Source organism: Podarcis erhardii (assembly GCF_964252035.2).
Source record: "Podarcis erhardii genome assembly, chromosome: 15".
NCBI lineage: Eukaryota > Metazoa > Chordata > Lepidosauria > Squamata > Lacertidae > Podarcis > Podarcis erhardii.
The window spans coordinates 10,788,687-10,808,403 of record NC_138505.1 but is presented as its reverse complement, the minus strand read 5'-3'; the positions used below and the strand labels follow the sequence as shown (position 1 = coordinate 10,808,403).

The 19,717-nt window shown below is 49.1% G+C and overlaps 1 protein-coding gene across 1 annotated transcript; it reads left to right on the top strand.

The window, feature by feature from the left end:
- The first annotated feature begins 101 nt into the window (after positions 1 to 101).
- On the top strand, positions 102 to 18,881 carry NDUFS2 (NADH:ubiquinone oxidoreductase core subunit S2). The gene is made up of 14 exons (XM_081841120.1): positions 102 to 276; positions 3,146 to 3,249; positions 4,178 to 4,368; positions 5,041 to 5,161; positions 6,581 to 6,693; positions 8,112 to 8,186; positions 8,407 to 8,484; positions 10,052 to 10,137; positions 10,281 to 10,400; positions 11,798 to 11,927; positions 12,369 to 12,464; positions 13,648 to 13,731; positions 17,326 to 17,383; positions 18,646 to 18,881. The coding sequence occupies exons 1-14, from the start codon at positions 191 to 193 to the stop codon at positions 18,681 to 18,683; spliced, it is 1,380 nt and encodes a 459-aa protein (XP_081697246.1). The 5' UTR covers positions 102 to 190; the 3' UTR covers positions 18,684 to 18,881.
- The last annotated feature ends 836 nt before the right edge of the window (positions 18,882 to 19,717 follow it).

Genomic DNA, 19,717 nt, shown 5'->3' with positions numbered 1-19,717 from the left:
GTGCTCTTACTACGCACGCGCAGCTCGCTCCGCGGCCACTGTGAAGTCGGCTGCCCTTCTCTCTCCTTGGGAGGCGAGGGGACGGATTTTCCCCCTTTGCCCGTACCTACAATGGCGGCTCCGAAGCTCTGCACTAAAGGGAGCATGCGCGGGTTTGACGTCTGTGGGTTGCCGCAGCCCCGCAAGGAAGATGGCGGCGCTCAGGGCTTTATGGAGATTGCGGGCACCTTCAGGGTCATGGAGACAGGGGATTGCGCTGGGGGCGGCGCCCAGCAGGTAATACCCCCCATTCTTTTCACACCACCCTGGAAATAGCTTTCCCCTCTTTTTGTTTTAATGGCTGAGGGTCTACCGTTACGGCTACGCGGCTCCCTTCCCACCCCGGTGAATTTCTAGAGAAATGTCAAGGTCCCAGACCTCATGGAAGCCGTGCTGCGACGGGAGACCTCTGCCCTCCAATCGCCTGTGCAGGAGGACGCTTGTGAGGAAAGGCGCCCTCTGCATATGCCCAGAGGCAGCGTCTCTGTACGTGGCACCGTGCGTTTCTGTTCAGAGGCCAAAGAGTGAAACAGGTTTAGGGGAGAGAAGAGATGAACCTCAATTCAAATGATGTTCTGCGTTGCATGTAGGGCAACCCCTTTTGTCGCTGGGGGTGGGAGTGGGGAATCATATGTTGGACCATAGTTCTTAACATAAACACACACACACCCGTCTTGCATAGCTGTCAACGTTTCCCTTTTTTAAAGGGAAACTCCCTTATTTTGAATAGGATTCCTCGCAAGAAAAGGGAAAAGTTGACAGCTATGCCATCCTGACCGAGGCTGATGAGAGTTGGAGTCCAGCAGCATCAGTCCCCAGGCCTGGATTCACTTTCTATATGCTCTTGCATGGTAAGGTAAATGTATAAAGGTAAAGAACCCCTGGATGATTAAGTCTAGCCAAAGGTGACTATGGGGTTGCGGCGCTCATCTCGCTTTCAGGCCGAGGGAGTCAATGTTTGTGCCACCCTGACTAAACCACTTCTGGTGTTTGTGGCCAGCCTGACTAAACCACTTCTGGCGCAATGGAACACTGTGATGGAAACCAGAGCGCACGGAAACGCTGTTTACCTTCCTGCCACGATGGTACCCAACACCATTTACCTTTCCACTTCTACCCACCCACCCGCTCAGCTCCTTGCAGGGATAAAGGGGGGCCAATTCTCTCCCCATTTCCCAGCTTCCTCTCTAAGATTAAATTCCAAAACAAAAAGTCCTTTCCCACCAAAGGAAGGTAATATTTTGGCTGTATCAGTACTTTGTCAAGGCCAATTCTCTATGCTCAGTAAAGAAAACCAGTACTTCCAGCCTCTTCCCTCCCCCCCTTCCACTTTACTCACAAAAGCAGGTTTTAACAGTTATATATTCCCATCTTTACATCCATTCACATCAAAATGATTTTTGATTACCAATATAAGTAAAACTACAATATTAATGTTATTTTAAAGTCTGATTTAGTCCAATATTAAGAATGAATATTATAGTTCTCTTTTTTATCTTGATTTTTAACAAGCTAATACCTTTTAATAAAATAAGTCCACAATTATAATTCCATTAGGTTAGATGTCTTCAACACTCTGAAAGATCAAAAATTTCTTTCCCAAAAGTAGCGTAGATTCAGTCAGTCCAATCTTTCTTCCAGAGAGGAAATTTGTAGTATTCTTCCATTAAATAACATTGCAATCCTTCTCTGCTTTGCCCTCCATTTTAAGTCAAGTTCAATCACAGCATAGGAGAGATTCAAGTTCAAATTGAGTTCAAGTCAAGTTCTATGTTTTAAAAAATCTTGAGATTAGTATAAACGAAAGCTATGTATAATCTTTTAATCCTTATTGTTCATTAGTTAACTTATCTCCCAAGGTAAACTTCATCAACACTTCACTTGTATGTATTTCGTGCTCATGGCACCAGGAACGGAAGCAGACTTCCTTTTAATACTCCTGCTCTCCCTCCACCCTGCCGAATCAATCAAATTAAACAGTCCTCACCTTTGCAATCAGCTTCAATATAGTGGAATGGTAACCGCTTGTGGCTGGAACAGAGGCTTTGCTTCACGGAGCTGCAATGGTTCCTAGTTCACCAGCGCTTTCACTCGGCTTCACCCCATTCTCTGCACCTCTCGGGATGGAGAACAGAGACCTGCAATGCCGAGGCGCCGTCTGTGAACAGCAGGACCCCGAGACACCCCAATGCTCCTCTTGGGTTTTTTGGGGGAAGCGCATCGCCCTTTTGCTCTTCCCCAGAGGCTCCGTGAGGCCAAATCTGACAGAGCTGTCAGATCCGCCGTCCATCCGCCATGTTGCGGGAACCCAGAAGTGATGGTTTTTCATTCTTTTGCATAGTGCAGGCTTCCTCAGCCTTGGCCCTTCAGATGTTTTGAGACTACAATTCCCATCATCCCCGACCACTGGTCCTGCTAGCTAGGGATCATGGGAGTTGTAGGCCAAAAACATCTGGAAGGCTAAGGTTGAGGAAGCCTGGCATAGTGTATGTGTGCCTTGTGGGTAGGTTCGTTATTTGTTTGTCTTTGTTGGCAGTGTGAGAGGTTGGAATGTTTTCAATTTTGTGTATAGTGCGCTTTCATTTTCGCCCCTGTAAGCTGCTTTGAGATGTGGTATAAATTCCTTAAATACAAAAATAAACTTGTATTGAGCTGCCAGTAAAATAAATAAATAAAAATACAGTGGTACCTCGGGTTACAGACGCTTCAGGTTACAGACTCCGCTAACCCAGAAATAGTACCTCAGGTTGAGAACAGAATGAGAACAGAAACTGTGCTCCTGCAGCATGGCAGCCACTGGAGACCCCATTTAGCTAAAGTGGTATCTCAGGTTAAGAACAGTTTTAGGTTAAGAACGGACCTCCAGAACGAATTAAGTTCTTAACCTGAGGTACCACTGTACAGTGTTGGGCTGGTCTTACGGACAACTGACTCAAAGCCAGGAAAACAAATCTGGAGCCAGATCTGGTGGATGTCTCCCAAGGTCAGCATCTATCCTAGCGCCAAGGCTTGCCCTACAACACAAGCTAGTCAGCATCCTATTTTCAGGTTCATACTGAGTGTTGCTGCCTGAGCAGATCTTAACATTTCTTCTTCCCTTCCTTAGAGGAAAGCAGTGGCAGCCTGATGTGGAGTATGTCCAGCAGTATGGAGGCGCCGTCATGTATCCCACGAAAGAGATGGAAAAATGGGTCCCTCCTCCCTGGAACGGTGAGTTTCCTCCATAAAACTGAAGGGAGTCTCCATCTCATGTGGAGTTTCTCAGTGGGATGAAATATAATATTGTTCTGCTGTAATATCTGTTCTGCTATTGATGTAGCAGTGTTTCTCATACTTGAGTCCCCAGCTGTTTTTGGACTACAGCTCCCATAATCTCTGACCACTGGTTCTGCTTGTTAGGGATGAAGGGAGTTGTAGTCCAAAAACTAGCTTAAGTCAATTAATTTCATGGGGTCTGCTTTTGAGTAGGTTGGCTTCCATGCTGGATCAATTACAGAACATCCACACATAATCAAAATAAAACAGTCTCATTAAAAAACAAACACAGTGTGTGAAGAAACTAGCTTTAGAAAGGTAAAATCCTCATTTGTTGCTATGCCCACTTTTGCCTCTGGCCTTGCTCACTACTGGGCAACCCAATAAGATGGGTAGCATATTATTATTATTATTATTATTATTATTATTATTATTATTATTATTAGGTGGCGCCTGGAAGGTTCCCCCTTCTTTGCCCTTACCTTTGTACAGTAGGCTACCTTCAGCCACACAAAACCCCAAGGTTTCTACACCCACCCACCCTTCTCTGTCTCCTGGTCAGCAAGGGGCATCATCACAGTTCAATGACACATTCTAGCCAGAAAAAAACGCTTGCAAAAGAGACACAGCAGGGCTGGTAAGCAGTGTGGCTTGGGAGGGTGTGTGGCCTGCAGAGAGCCCCGAGGCCCTCAAGCCTGAGTTTCCCCATCCCTGGGTAAAAGTAATATCCTTTGCTCCTCCCACTTTTGCTTCTTGCCCCACCCACAGATGTGTTTCCCCAGTTGCTGGCCTACGAGTAAGTGCAGCCGTTAGCTTGAGGAAGGTCTCCCTTCTCCTGCCTTACCAGCAAGATGTCTCACATGTGCTCTTCTGACCCAAACAGACAAGGACCCGCCCTTTGAGAAAAATGTCTCCAATCTGACCGTCAACTTTGGGCCTCAGCACCCTGCGGCTCACGGGGTCTTGCGTTTGGTCATGGAGCTGAGCGGGGAGTCCGTGAAGAAATGTGACCCCCACATCGGCTTGCTTCACCGGGGCACCGAGAAGCTGATAGAATACAAGACCTATCTCCAGGTAATGATTGGCAGGAGCTGCTCTTGCACTCTGGTCCCGCTTGCGGGCTTCCCATCACGGGCCTCCAGTTGGCCACTGTGAGAACAGGACATTGGACAAGAGGGACCACTGGCCTGATCCAGTCAAACTCTTAATAGGAGTTAATGGGAGTTTTACTTAATAGGTCCCCTCGTACCTACGGGACCGCCTCTCCTGGTATGTCCCACAGAGGAACTTATGGTCTTCAAATAAAAACATCCTGAAGGTCCCAGGCCACAGAGAGGTTAGGCTGGCCTCAACCAGAGCCAGGGCTTTGTCAGCTGTGACTTCAATCTGGTGGAATGCTCTGTCACAAGAGACTAGGGCCCTGCGGGACTTGACATCTTTCCGCAGGGCCTGCAAGACAGAGCTGTTCCACCAGTCCTTTGGCCAGGGCACAGCCTGACTCCCTCCTTTGGCAATCTTCACAGAACTTTAGCTCAATGGTTGCCATTATTTTTATTTTAATTAATTTTTATAATGAAATGTTTTTAGAATGTTGTACTATTTTATTGTTGTTAGCCGCCCTGAGCCTGGCTTCGGCTGGGGAGGGCGGGATATAAATAAAATTTATTATTATTATTATCATTAATATGTTCTGAACATCCTTGAGCAAGTCTCTAGCTGCTTTCAAACTATCCTTTTCTGGCCCAGGCTCTGCCCTACTTTGACCGGCTTGACTACGTCTCTATGATGTGCAACGAGCAAGCCTACTCCTTGGCGGTGGAGAAGCTGCTCAACATCCGTCCGCCCTTGAGGGCTCAGTGGATCCGAGGTGGGTAAGCAAAGCAGGCAGCTTACGAGGGTGTGGTCGCAGCTAGCAGATGAAGCAATGCCACTGAACTGCAGCCCATGTTTCCTTCTTGGTTTGTGTACCTTTAAACAAGCCAACATCAGGGAAGGGGAACCTGTGTCCCTCCAGATGTTGTTGGACTCCGGCTCCCATCATCCCTGCCCGTTGGTTGTGTTAGCTGGGTGTTGGGGTCAGGTCAGCAATAACTCATGTGTCAGTGAAGTTAACTCTTTATTCAAAGAAACAAACATAGCTCAGGCCAGTGAGCCCAACAACTCTTCCCAGCATAAGTAGTCCCTATGAGGCAGTTGCAAGGGCTGATGCTCCCCACCTTCCTACCACTCCTTAAGTCCTCCCCCCCCCCCCGTTCTTTCCCTTGCAATCTGAGGCTCCTTCATCTTGTCTCTCTTTCCTCCACCCTCTTCGTGCCTCGGCAAAGTTCTGGGAGATCAGGGTGGGAGGTGGGGAGCTGCCCTTTGCCCTGGCTTCTTCAGCAGCCTGTCTGATCTCTGCCTCTTGGCTCCCCCTCCTCTCCAGCCTCCACTTCTGCCTTTGATTCTGGACTGCTCTCTGACATAGACTCGTCCTGCTCCCTAAGCCCTGTCACCTCTTCAGCTTCCAACACCTCCTGCTCCCAGTCCTCCCTTCTTCTCCCTCTGATCACATATCATCATCCCACCACCAGTCTCCTGGCTCTGGGTCTTCTTCCCTTTGGGGGGGTTCCCCAGCTAGTGCTGCCCACCACTCCTCTGCATCCAGCCAGCCCATCACATTGGGGAGGATGCAAGTGGGTCACGGGTACCTCTGTTAGGATATAGTTCCATTCCACCTTAAAAAGAGCAGGCATGACTGGTGTATCACATGCCTGTTTACTTCCAGCTCTCGCTGGGAACTTCCGTTTGTATATAGCTTTTGTATTGCTGCTGTTTTCCTGGACACGGAGGCAAGCAGTCATGTTTTTCCTTTGTTCTGAACTACGTTGAATGAAGCTGTAAATATGCTCTCTCTCTGTCTGCATCTTTCGTTGTGGAGACTTACACACTCTGCTGAAAGGGTGTGCACGGGTCTTGGAACGTCTCTGAGGCTCGTGTCGCTAATTGACTGATGCTGTTCCACGGGAGATTCTCCCCACGATGATTGTCCGGAGACAACTGGGGGCCTGCCTGATGCATCCATCTCCCTGGCAATATCCCAACAACCTCACCCCTGCGCTGTGTCCTAGGCCTCAGTCCTAAAGACACTCACTAAGGAGTGAACCCCTTTGAGTTCCAGGTGGCTGAGTAAACATGCTTAGGATCGTAGCATTTAATAAGTGCCCTATCCCCCCTCCCCATCCATTTCTTTACATGCCCCTGGTTCTGCGTTCACAGTAGCTAACCTGAGTCTCTGCCTCCTTTCCAGTTCTCTTCGGCGAAATCACACGTCTCCTGAACCACATCATGGCCATCACAACCCACGCCCTGGACATTGGAGCCATGACTCCTTTCTTCTGGATGTTTGAAGAGAGGGAAAAGGCAAGTACTCTTGGATCCAGCGCTGTCATCGGAGACGCGAGTGGCCTTGGTGGCATGGAGTGCCATCTGCCAGCTTCATCACTGGATGCCCATTTGTTCCCAGACAAGTTTCAGAGTTCTAGTTTTGAACTTTTAAATCCTCATGTATCAAAACTGCCTAGGTGATCATTAGGCAAGCCCTCCAATCCTGTCATCTCCAGTAGAGGGATAAGACTACAGTGGTACCTCAGGTTAAGAACTTAATTCGTTCCGGAGGTCCGTTCTTAACCTGAAACTGTTCTTAACCTGAGGTACCACTTTAGCTAATGGAGTCTCTTGCTGCCGCCGCGCTGCCAGAACACGATTTCTGTTCTCATCCTGAAGCAGGGTTCTTAACCCGAGGTACTATTTCTGGGTTAGCGGAGTCTGTAACCTGAAGCGTATGTAACCCGAGGTACCACTGTACTGGCATACCTCCCTAGATGGTTGTTAGGGTGACATATAAGAGGGGACTGCCTGACTCTGCTCAAGGTATTCTCTGATTCCACACACATCCCCCAAAAACGGTTCCAGGTTCATTGTCCTGAGCATATTAACCTTTGTTTTTAAAAAGTAATTGACAAGGTTTCTAGTCCTGATGATTGTGGAAGCCTGCCTTAGAACTCTGTGCACAAAGTCAGAACGCAAAAAGAGTTCTTGGGGTGGTGGGACGAGGCATAAATGCCCTACTGCACCTTGCATCTCCTGCTAGTTTCTAAATGATGCAAAAGAAGCAAGCCTGGGCAGATTGCATAAAACCCACAACTCTTTCTGGTCCCTCTGGCACAGCGTACACAGAGAGTTAGAATCCTACAATTGTAGAGTTGGAAGGGACCATGAGGGTCACCTAGTCCAACCCCCTGCAATGCAAGAATCTTTCGCCCAACCTGGGGCTCAAACCCACAACCTTGAGGTTAAGAGTCTCCTGCTCTACTTACTGAGCCATCCACAGGGCTCTTGCTCAGTGGTGTAGGAATGTTATTCTCTCTTATCCCAGTGCTGCCTGCCGTGATGTGCGGCAACATCCTGACACCTCAAGCACGAAGTTTGTAGCTGTGCGAACTTGAGATGTTGGGGATGAAACCAAGAAACCTACAGCCTTTGACAGTCTGGTGCCTTCTAGGTATTTGGGACTGCACCTCCTATCAGCCCCAGCCAGGCCTAGTCAAAAACACTGAGCCTTGCATAACATCATAGAATTGTAGAGTCCTTGGAAGGCACGCCAAGGGTCATCTAGTCCAACCCTGCTCTCGTCAGCCCCAGCCAGCCTTAGCCCAAAAGAAGGCATCAGGTGGAGAAGCCACTGGCCCATGGCAGAATGGGAGAGGCCAGTTGGGAGCTGTCCACAGGATTGCACCTGTAAAATGTCCCCCTTCTCTCCCTCTTTGTCTGCCTTCCAGATGTTTGAATTCTACGAGCGGGTGTCTGGAGCCCGGATGCACGCTGCTTATGTCCGACCAGGAGGGGTCCACCAGGTGAGAAGGCTGCTTTGTGACCAGACAGGTGGACAGCCAGGTTGGATTGGGCAGGTCTGAAGACTTGTTTTTCACAGAGATGGGAAGACCACGAGTTCTCCAGGACACCTCTCTCTCTCCATGGGTGATATCCACTGTCGGTTCTAGTCTTAGTTGAACACAATCCCAAAATGTCTTTTCAGCATCTGCTCCTCTCTTCTTCTCCATCCCTGTCACTCAGGACATGCCTCTCGGGCTGATGGATGACATCTATGAGTTTGTGAAGAATTTCTCCATCCGGATAGACGAGGTGGAAGAGGTGAGGCGTTGTTGACAAACAAGGGGTGCCAGCCCTTACCATGAGGTTTCTCTGTGACCACCCAAGCTACTGTGGCAGGCTCCTGCTGTTTGGGTTTTTTAAAACCCCTCTTGAGGGTGCCAGTCAAACAAATGTGCTTTCTTTCAGCCATCCTATGCTCCTCCCCTAGTTTCCCCTCCAACAGGCAGGCAGTATTTCATGCCTACTGAGCACATTCAGTTTTCATGGGAGTTGGGGGGGCACTCCTTGAGATTGTTTGTTTTTCCCCCAAAGATCTTTTTGCGGGACGCGGGTGGCGCTGTGGGTAAAAGCCTCAGCGCCTAGGGCTTGCCGATCGAAAGGTCGGCGGTTCAAATCCCCGCGGCGGGGTGCGCTCCCGTTGCTCGGTCCCAGCGCCTGCCAACCTAGCAGTTCGAAAGCACCCCCGGGTGCAAGTAGATAAATAGGGACCGCTTACTGGCGGGAAGGTAAACGGCGTTTCCGAGTGCTGTGCTGGCTCGCCAGAGCAGCGATGTCACGCTGGCCACGTGACCCGGAAGTGTCTCCGGACAGCGCTGGCCCCTGGCCTCTTAAGTGAGATGGGCGCACAACCCCAGAGTCTGTCAAGACTGGCCCGTACGGGCAGGGGTACCTTTACCTTTACCTTTTTACCTCACAAGAAATTAATTCGTTCTGCGAGTTTTTTCGTCTTGCGAAGCACGGGTTCCCTGGGTATTAACGGTTTTAAGAAAAAGGAAACAAACTCGCAAGATGTTTTCGTCTTGCGAAGCAAGCCCATAGGGAAATTTGTCTTGCGAAGCAACTCAAAAAACGAAAAACTCTTTCGTCTTGCGAGTTTTTCGTCTTACGAGGCATTCGTCTTGTGAGGTACCACTGTACTTGTAAAAGATGTATCTTTTCACTCAGATTCTCCCTGAGCCAAAAGATCAGACCCTGTTTTCATCTGTATGAATTCCTGCTTTTGTTTCAAGGGCATTAATGTTGTATTTTTGTTTCAACAGTGCTGTTTTTATGTTGTACACCACCTAGAGGTTTCCTTTTTAAAGAAGTGGCTTTAACTGCTTGAAATAAAATAAATACATATGCAAACCAGAGTTAAAATTAACCACAGTTTCTGACCCTAGCAACCGTGCTAAAGAAGGAGCAGGGGAAGAAGAGTCCTAGGCTTGTGCTGGTCACAGTAAACCATAGTTTATTGCGTTTAAGCTATGGTTTATCATGCTTAAACTATGGTTTGTTGTGACATCCACACTCTCTGTTCTTCTCCATGGTTTCTTCCTTTTAAAACAAGGTTGGGGGGCCTGTGATCCTCTAGATCTTGTTGGGGTCCAGCTGCCTGTAATCAGGATAGCCCAATGGTTGGGGATGATGGGAGGTATAGTTCAATAGCACCAACCCTATCCTAAGAGAAATATAAAACAGAACCTGATAATTGTGCCATGAGCACAACTGCCTAGTTGGAAATCAGTGATCTGAAGGGGGAAGCGCTATTTGGGGTTCCCCACTCCTCCAATATAGATTCTACGGCTCAGTTAGTTGTATCTTTTCTTTCCCTCCATCCCTCCAGATGCTGACAAACAACCGAATCTGGAAAAACCGGACAGTTGATATTGGAGTGGTGACGTCGGAGGAAGCTCTCAATTATGGTTTTAGGTAACGGAGCAGTGAAATCACGTGGTGAAGCTGGTGTCCACCAGGATTAGGGTGTCCTGCATTGTGTGGGTGCTCACTTTAACCTTGGGCACAAAAGCTGCGTTTTCCCTCCTGCATCTCTCCTCTTCCTCTTTCCCCATCAGCGGAGTGATGCTTCGTGGCTCAGGGATCCAGTGGGACCTTCGCAAAACCCAGCCGTACGATGTCTACGACCAGGTGGAGTTTGATGTCCCGATTGGGTCACGAGGCGACTGCTACGACAGGTGTGGTTCCACTTTCTGGAGGGGGGTTTACCTGCACTTAGTGGTCTGCACGCCCCCAAGAGCTTGTCCAGCAACTTCTCAGTAATAGTATGCAATGCCTCAAAAAGCACAATGTCTTTCTCATCATAAGAGCAGTCAAAATGGTTCATCCAATGTCTTCCTCTGCTGCGATGGGTCGTGGATTCCTTCCAAAGCCTCTGTAGGCAGGTGAAATATTATCGCACCTGCCTACAGATTTTGACTTGACTTTCTAGCCAAGTCCATTATGAGCTGTCACTGTCGACCCCTCCTTCCCCCAATTCTTGTGGCAATTGCAGAGAGCTTGGATTGAAAAGAGCCAAGCTTGTGTTGGCTTGGTTTGATGCAGGATCCCTAGGAGAAGGAGGCCCTGTCGGTCAAACATTTCAAGACCATGGAGAACTCCAAATGAGCAACTTGGCTCCTTGGAAGGTTGGGAGAAGAATGAGCCTTTTTAAGCTCCTGCTCTCAGGCTCAACCTCTTTGTGATGAGCTCTAGATTCTTAAAGGGCCCACCCTCTGGCCTGAAGCTGGGCAGTCTGTTCCTTAGCTCCCTTCCTGGTGTGCACTGTTAATGGGACCTTCCTGGGGTTTTTCTCTGTCTGGTTCTTCACTATCTAGCTCCCTGGCTTGTTGTTAATTTTAATATTAGCATTGGGTGGTACCCAGCCAAGTTCTGTATAGTATTTGATTATATCCAATGTTAGTCTAGTCAAAATGGACCCATTGAAATTAAACAGCATGTATAACTTAGACCCCGTGGGTCTGCTCTGAGTAGAATTTAGTTGGCCAAAACCGATTAGCCCTAAGTTATTCATGTTGATTTATTTAAACAGGTCTGTTCTAAGTAGGACTAACATTGGGTACAAACCGATAAATTTATATCCCATCTTTCCTTCAAGGAGCTCAAAGTGGCATGTGTGGTTCTCCCCTTTTCCATTTCAAGGTTTTTCCCCAGCCCCCCACTTTATTCTCACAAAACAGTCCTGCGAGGTAGCCTTAGACTGAGAGACAGGCACTGGCCTGGTGAATTTGATGGCCAGGTGGGGATTTGAACCCTGGTCTCCCAGCTGCTAGTCCAACACTCTAACCACTATGCCACACTAGTTGCTCAAGACTAGTTGGGTCAACACCATTGTGTTTTTTTACTAGAACGCCCAACGTTTTATTTATTGCATTTGGATCCCACCTTGCTGCCAAGGAACTGAATGTGGTATTTTTTGCCCGTCTCCTCCAATTCTGTTTCATCTTCACAACAATCCTGTGAGGTAGGATGGGCTGAGAGACCAAGGCCACTGCCCCCCCCCCCCAGCAAGCTTCATGACTGAGTTAGGGATTTGAATTGTCACCTTTAACCATTACCCCACACTCCCTCACAGGTACCTGTGCCGAGTGGAGGAGATGCGCCAATCCCTCCGTATCATCTTGCAGGCCCTCAACAAGATGCCCGAGGGGGAGATCAAAGTGGACGATGCCAAAATCTCCCCTCCAAAGCGGGCAGAGATGAAGGTAACAAAACCACCCCTGAGCTGAGGTGGCACCTCCTGGTGGTGAAACGGGGAAGCTCTCTCCTTTGTCTGGGTTTTACAGTACAGTGGTACCTCGGGTTACATACGCTTCAGGTTACAGACTCCGGTAACCCAGAAATAATACCTCGGGTTAAAAGCTTTGCTTCAGGATGAGAACAGAAATCGTGCTCCGGCGGTGCAGCGGCAGCAGGAGGCCCCATTAGCTAAAGTGGTGCTTCAGGTTAAGAACAGTTTCAGGTTAAGAACAGGCCTCCGGAATGAATTAAGTACTTAACCCGAGGTACCACTGTATCTGAAGAAGTGTGCATGCACACGAAAGCTCATACCAATAACAAACTTAGTTGCTCTCTAAGGTGCTACTGGAAGGAATTTTTTTATTGGGTTTTACAGTGCGCATGTATCTTTTATTCCCCCTCGCCAGACTTCCATGGAGGCCCTGATCCACCACTTCAAGCTGTACACAGAGGGCTACCAAGTGCCCCCTGGAGCTACATACACAGCTATAGAGGCACCCAAGGTACCGTCCTGTGCTCTGAGCAGTTGGAGGGAACAGCGGACCGGCAACAAAATGGAGTGCTCCCATTCTGGGCTCCAGCCAGACATGCCCTTTCCCTGGATATTTCGCCACTCTGATCTCACTCTTTCCCATTGCTTCTTCCTGCGCCAAACCAATATTCAGCATTCTGTAGCTACTGAGCATGCTCAGTCCAGGCTGGGCTGTGGTTGGGTTTTCTTGGTGCATTTTTAAAACATTCCCCCCACCACCACCCAAAAAAGATTTGTCCCCTTACTTCTGGAAGCCCCAGGATGCTTGCAGGTATGCTGATTCCTCTTTCTTCATTGTAGGCCCCATTTTCACTTCAGTCTGGTCAGCACCTGAGTTTGCTGTCAGCAGGGTCGCCAGCCAAATCTTGCCCTTTGTATACCTCCTTCTTACCATGAGAGCATCTGTGGAGCTTAATTCTCAGCCTGGACTCAGTTCCCAGGGTTCCCTGGGAAGAGAGAATGACTGTTAAACTACTCTGATAATTGTAGCTCTTTTAGGGGTGTCCGCTGTGGGTTAAACCACAGAGCCTAGGACTTGACAATCAGAAGGTCGGCGGTTCGAATCCCTGCGATGGGGTGAGCTCCCGTTGCTCGGTCCCTGCTCCTGCCAACCTAGCAGTTCGAAAGCACCTCAAAAGTGCAAGTAGATAAATAGGTAACACTCCGGCGAGAAGGTAAACGGTGTTTCCGTGTGCTGCTCTGGTTCGCCAGAAGCGGCTTAGTCCTGCTGGCCACATGACCTGGAAGCTGTACGCCGGCTCCCTCGGCCAATAAAGCGAGATGAGTGCCGCAACCCCAGAGTCGGCCACAACTGGACCTAATGGTCAGGGGTCCCTTTACCTTTACCTAACAACCCTCAGCAGCCTCAACAAACTGTAGTCCCCAGGATTCTTTGCGAGGAAACGATGACTCTTTAAAGCAGTACGATACAGCTTTAAATGCATAGTGTGGACATGTCCTTTTTTATGTTGCCTGCCTCTTCTCATTGGAGTCCCAGAATCCTTTGCAACTCTCACTGAGGAAGTTTTAAAGCCATGCTCTGCTTTAAGCTCTCTCCCCGCCCTCTCACACCCCACGTACCATGGTAACCTGGCTTCTCAATTTGGGTCATCTAATTCTCCTCCCCTCTGCTCCTCTGCATTCTCATCCTGCAGGGGGAGTTTGGTGTGTACCTAGTCTCTGATGGCAGCAGCCGGCCCTACCGCTGCAAGATAAAGGCTCCAGGATTCGCCCACCTGGTAAGAGGGACAAGGGAGGAAAGGGGGAAATGGCCGGTGCCCACTGGGACTGGCGGGGTGAGAGGCAGGCAGCCCAGCAGTAGGTGGTGCCAGAGCCAACCAAGGGCAGACCCAACTAGCCCTATGTTCTACAAGGGGAACACTGAGATTGAGAAGGAGGAGGAAGCTGATAGGCAGGGTCACCCTCTGGGCTGGACGTAAGAAAGAAGGCAGGCAGAGGGGCTGGGGGGGGGCTGGCTGAGGGTTGAGTGAGGCTGGGGCAGTGCACCCTTTGTCTGTTCCAAATGAGGCACCTGTAGGAAACCCAACAAAGGAAGCTGCAATGCGCTTTATGTGGGGCTACCTTTGAAGGTGACCTGGAAACTACAACCAATCCAGAATGCGGCAGCTAGACTGGTGACTGGGAGCGGCCGCTGAGACCATATAACACCAGTCTTGAAAGACCTACACTGGCTCCCAGTACGTTTCCGAGTACAATTCAAAGTATTGGTGCTGACCTTAAAGCCCTAAATGGCCTCAGTCCTGTATACCTGAAGGAGCGTCTCCACCCCCATCGTTCTGCCCGGACACCGAGGTCCAGTGCCGAGGGCCTTCTGGCAGTTCCCTCACTGTGAGAAGCCAAGTTACAGGGAACCAGGCAGAGGGCCTTCTCAGTAGTGGCACCCACCCTGTGGAACGCCCTCCCACCAGATGTCAAAGAGAAAAACAACTACCAGACTTTTAGAAGACATCTGAAGGCAGCCCTGTTTAGGGAAACTTTTAATGTTTAATAGGTTATTGTATTTTAGTGTTCTGTTGGAAGCCACCCAGAGTGGCTGGGGAAACCCAGCCAGATGGGTGGGGTATAAATAATAAATTATTATAATATTATTATTATATAAGCTTCTTGATATCAGTAAGCTAGGATGCGGAGGGTCATGGCAAGCCCTTTCCCTCCTTCTTTGCCTTGGGAAAAGCAGATGGCAATACGTCATGACCCTCAGATTTGGTTAGGTATTCTTGCTGCATGTTTTAATAGAACGGCACTGGAAATATTTACTCGGGGGGCTGGCAGGAGGAATTTCCCGGCTCTTCCTTGAACTATTTCTGGTAGTCATTCTTCCTTACAGGCTAGGAGAGTTCAGCATTGCAAAAAGAGGAACTCTATGCTTCTGCTCATTTGTTTGACTGGCATGTGTTTGTTTGTGTGTGTGTATGTGTGTGTGTGTGTGTAGGGGATGTTCCTTCCTCTATTGCGTTCCTCTTCTCGTCACCTAGAGTTGGGAAAACTCTGTGTTTCGGTTGTGGTTTCGGGTGCACATGCAGGGAGGGTGGTGTGAGTTCTGCATGGTACAAAAAAACTCATTCAAAACTTGTCATGTTTCCAGAAAAATGCTGACCCCTCTGAATCTTGTCTCCGACTTAAGCAAATTCCCGTGTTTCTTTTTACATGATTCTGTTTCAGTTGAACTTGCAAGAGAGGCAAATTGATCTCTCCAGATCACTGGGCCTCTCAACCACGGAAAACCTAATTCACAGCACAAACTTACATGTTACATGTTTCTTCAGAAGTTGGTCCTGCTGAGTTCAGCAGGGCTAAGCCCTGAAAAGTAGGTGCAAGTTTGGAGTCTTAGAACGATCCTGGATTAATAGAATCAAAGAGTTGGAAGGGACCCTGAGCATCATCTAGTCTAACCCCCTACAGTGCAGGAATATGCAGCTGTCCCATATGGGAATCAAACCTGCAACCTTGGCATTTCAGCACCATGCTCTAACAAACTGAGCTATCCAGGCTGGCTTCATATGACTTCAGCAGGAATTGTTTGCTTGGTGCATTTGGGTTGTTTTTTTTAAAAAAAACCCTTGAGTTTCTAGACCTTGTGAAATGCTTTTTAAAATCAATAATAATAATAAATTTTATTTATATCCCGCCCTCCCCAGCCGAAGCCGGGCTCAGGGCGGCTAACAACACTAAAACAGTACAACATTAAAAACGTTATAAAAATTAATTAAAATCAAAATTGATGGCAACCATAAACTAAAGTTTTGTAAAGATTGCCAAAGGAGGGAGTCAGGCTGCGCCCTGACCAAAGGCCAGGTGGAACAGCTCTGTCTTGCAGGCCCTGCGGAAAGATGTCAAGTCCTGCAGGGCCCTTGTCTCTTGTGACAGAGCGTTCCACCAAGTCGGGGCCAGTACTGAAAAGGCCCTGGCTCTGGTTGAGGCCAGCCTAACCTCTCAGAGGCCTGGGACCTTCAAGGTGTTTTTATTTGAAGACCGTAAGTTCCTCTGTGGGGCATACCAGGAGAGGCGGTCCCGTAGGTACGAGGGCCCTAGGCCGTATAGGGCTTTGAAGGTTAAAACCAGCACCTTAAACCTGATCCTGTACTCTACCGGGAGCCAGGGCAGCTGGTATAGCTAGCACTGGATGAATGTGATCTCTAAGCGAAGACCCCGTAAGGAGTCTCGCTGCGGCATTCTGCACCCGCTGGAGTTTCTGGGTCAGTCTCAAGGGCAGCCCCACGTAGAGCGAGTTACAATAATCCAGTCTGGAGGTGACCGTCGCGTGGATCACAGTGGCTAGGTCAGGGCGAGAGAGGTAAGGAGCCAACTGCTTAGCTTGGCGGAGATGAAAAATGCCGCCTTTGTTATAGCTGCAATCTGCGCCTCCATGGAGAGGGAGGTATCAAAGATTACACCCAAACTCTTAACGGATGGTGCTGGCACTAATTGCACCCCCGCAAGAGATGGGAGTTGCCCCCTCAGTCCCATGTCGTCCCGTCCCAGCCAGAGGACCTCTGTCTTCGAAGGATTTAACTTCAACCGGCTCCCACGTAACCATCCAGCCACAGCTTCCAAGCATCTGATCAGTGTGTCTGGGGCCGAGTCAGGGTGGCCATCCATCAACAGATAGAGTTGGGTGTCATCAGCATACTGATGGCTGAGATTCCTCAGCAAGTTAAATTTGGTTTCTAGTTCTGCTTTTTCCCTCCTGTCACATTTGTGGTGGGAGGCTGCTTAGGAGAACATGTTGAGCCAGGTGTGGTGAACCTTTGGCTCCCCCAGATGTTGCTGGACTACAACCCCCATCATCCCCGACTATTGGCCGTGCTTGCTGGGGCTGGTGGGAATGGTCATTCAGCAACATCTGGAGGGGCAGCGGTTCCCCACATCTGGTGTAAGCCACCTGTGTGCTGTTTTTATAGTCCTGGCTTGATGGCAGCAAAGCGCTTGAGATCATTCCACTTCCTGACATTTCTAAACCTTAAATTAGGGATGGGGAATGCATGATCCTCCATGCACACACCCCTCTCCATCCAGGCCAGGAAAAGGAATGATCAGAGTTTAGGCAAAAACACTGAAGGAAAGTACAAAGCAGGGCCCTTGGTGGGCTGGGGGTGCAGTGAGTCCTGGGGGCCGCATTTGACCACTGGCCCTGAGATTCCTCACCCCTCCCCTGTACTGCAGGGAGGATGGTCTGACCAGCTCTTTCCTTCTCCTGCTCTTTTTCTCTCCTAGCCCCATCCATCTAACATTTAATTCTATTGAAAACAAGCAAACAAACACCAAATCCATAGACATTCTTAAATGTTTGCCTCCCCTACCCATTTCTGCAGGCTGGGCTGGATAAGATGTCGCAGGGTCACATGCTTGCGGACGTGGTGGCCATCATTGGTAGGTCTGACTTCCATTCTTCTCGTTGGACTTGGGCTGGCGGAGGGGGAGGGGAGGTGGCGGGCAGGCAGGTGGGAAGCAGGTAGCTGTAGCTCTGTGAGGTGCACCTGCCTGGAGATTTCCGGGACTGAACCTGGGACCGTCTGCATGCCAAGCGGGTGCTTATAATCCATGCAGGCAGAATGATGCCCCTTTGGCAGAAGAGATAGCAGCTTGCCAGTAGCAAGATGGAGGATCCCGGTGGCGGAATTCCCAGGGACTCGGTCTGCAGTGCTCACTGTGGCCACTCAGAAGCAAGTCCCATTAAATTCAATGGGACATACTTTCAAGGAAGTGAGGTTAGGACTACAGCCTCAGTCTCTCAGCTGCTGTACGAGGGTTAGGAAACCTGCAGCACTCTCCAAACTCAGCTCCCATTATCCCTGACCATCGGCTGCGCTGGCTGGGGTTGCTGGGAACTGGAGTCCAATAACAACTGAAGGGACATAGCTTTCCCCATCCTTGCAGGCCTCCTCTCCAGGGCTAATTTAAGCCACGGTTGAGCCATCAGGTCTGGGTCTACCTCCTCCATGGAGGATCTGATTGTCAGATCCACTGTCCCTCATACCTTGTGGGGGGGCTGGACTATATTTTTTTAAAAAATAATGAATGAATTCCTATGCCCCACAAATAACCCAGAGATGCATTTTAAATAAAAAGACATTCTACTCATGTAAAAACACGCTGATTCCCGGACCATCCGCAGGCCAGATTAGAAGGCATTTGGGCCAGATCCAGCCCCCGGGCCTTAGTTTGCCTACCCATGGACAAGACAATGTTTCCCCCGAGCACATTCAGAAAGTGTTTCTCTCATCGTGGAGCAAGCAAAGGGAGTTGACTCGTACCAAGTGTCAGAGCAGGTGTGGGGAACCTCTGGACCTCCAGATGTTGCCAATGGCCAGGGATGATGGGAGCTGTCATTCAGGAACATCTGGAGAGCCCACACTTGGGAGAGTTTCCATAATGGAGTTTGTGGGGTGGGCCAAGTTGTCTCCTAATATTTGATGATGGGCATCCTGTTTTCCTAAAAAGTGAAGCACTGGGTTGCAGCAGAGCGGCCTGCTTCCTAGGCATGCTTCGTCCAGGGGCAAGTCCCACCACATTGTGAAGTGTGGCTAGGACTGCAACCCTTCAATGCCCTCCGCTGCCAAATGTCTAACATGAAGGCTGTAGGCACCATCCCTGGCAGCTTTCACACCTCTCCTCCTCCTCCTCTTCCTCAGGCACCCAGGACATCGTCTTTGGCGAAGTGGATAGATAAGCATTGAGCCGCCTGGGGCGAACCACAGCATCACCTCATAGAGGGGCATTCCCTCCTGAACTGGCACCTCCCAGCAAGGACCGTTGATGCACCGTCCTTCCTCTCTTTTTTCGGTGTCTCTCTGTGTACAGTCTTGTGTGGTCCTCCTTGCACTGCAGGCAGGGCTTAGCTATAATTAAACAAAATGCTCTCAGCAAACTCAGGGTGTGTCTCTGTGTGTTTGTGATGAGGAATCTGCCAGCGGGGCCTCACCTCCGCCTCCTTCTGCTTCCTCTTCCTTTGCTGAAGGTTGAAGATCTGAGTTCTCTTTTTCCCATTCTCTCTCTCTGTCAGTGCTGGGCCTTTTTTAAAAAAACAAACAAAAACAAAGCAAATGCATACACACAGACATCATTTTGCTTTGCAGACAGAACAGGCTGCATTCAACCCCCAGCAGCTCCAGAGAGAACAAACAGTGGTTGGGAGCCAGCCTGCAGCAGCTGGGCCTAATTTGGCCCAGCATGAGTCCTCAATTGGCCATCTTTATTTCTTCATTATTTCCATTTCTATGCCACTTACTGTCTGAAAAATTCATATACAGTGGTACCTCTGGTTACATACTTAATTCATTCTGGAGGTCTGTTCTTAACCTGTTCTCATCCTGAAGCAAAGTTCTTAACCTGAAGCACTATTTCTGGGTTAGCGGAGTCTGTAACCTGAAGCGTATGTAACCTGAGGTACCACTGTATAAGGTACAATCCTGACGCATGAAGCAGTAATGGACTTGTGGTTTGCAACTCAGGTGGGAGAGCCTTGTTTCACAGCCTCTCAGAAATCATCCCCCTGCCAAAGATAGCATAGATTCAGGCATAATCCTATGACCATAATTATGTCTGAATGCAAAACGTAAAAAGAGTGCTTATGTTCATTCTACAGGCTTTACTCTCTGCCCCACCCCACTGCCCAGTTTTTGCCAAGTTCCGAATTTCATTTCTGTAGCAAAACTTACATAATGCTTGATTGCAATGAAACCTCCAGAAATAAACAAAAATAAT

Coding starts and splice junctions, on each gene's coding strand:
- NDUFS2 (XM_081841120.1), top strand. CDS start 191: ATGGCGGCGCTCAGGGCTTTATGGAGATTGCGGGCACCTTCAGGGTCA. Junction 4,369..5,040: donor AATACAAGACCTATCTCCAG/GTAATGATTGGC, acceptor TTTCTGGCCCAG/GCTCTGCCCTACTTTGACCG. Junction 8,485..10,051: donor GGATAGACGAGGTGGAAGAG/GTGAGGCGTTGT, acceptor CCATCCCTCCAG/ATGCTGACAAACAACCGAAT.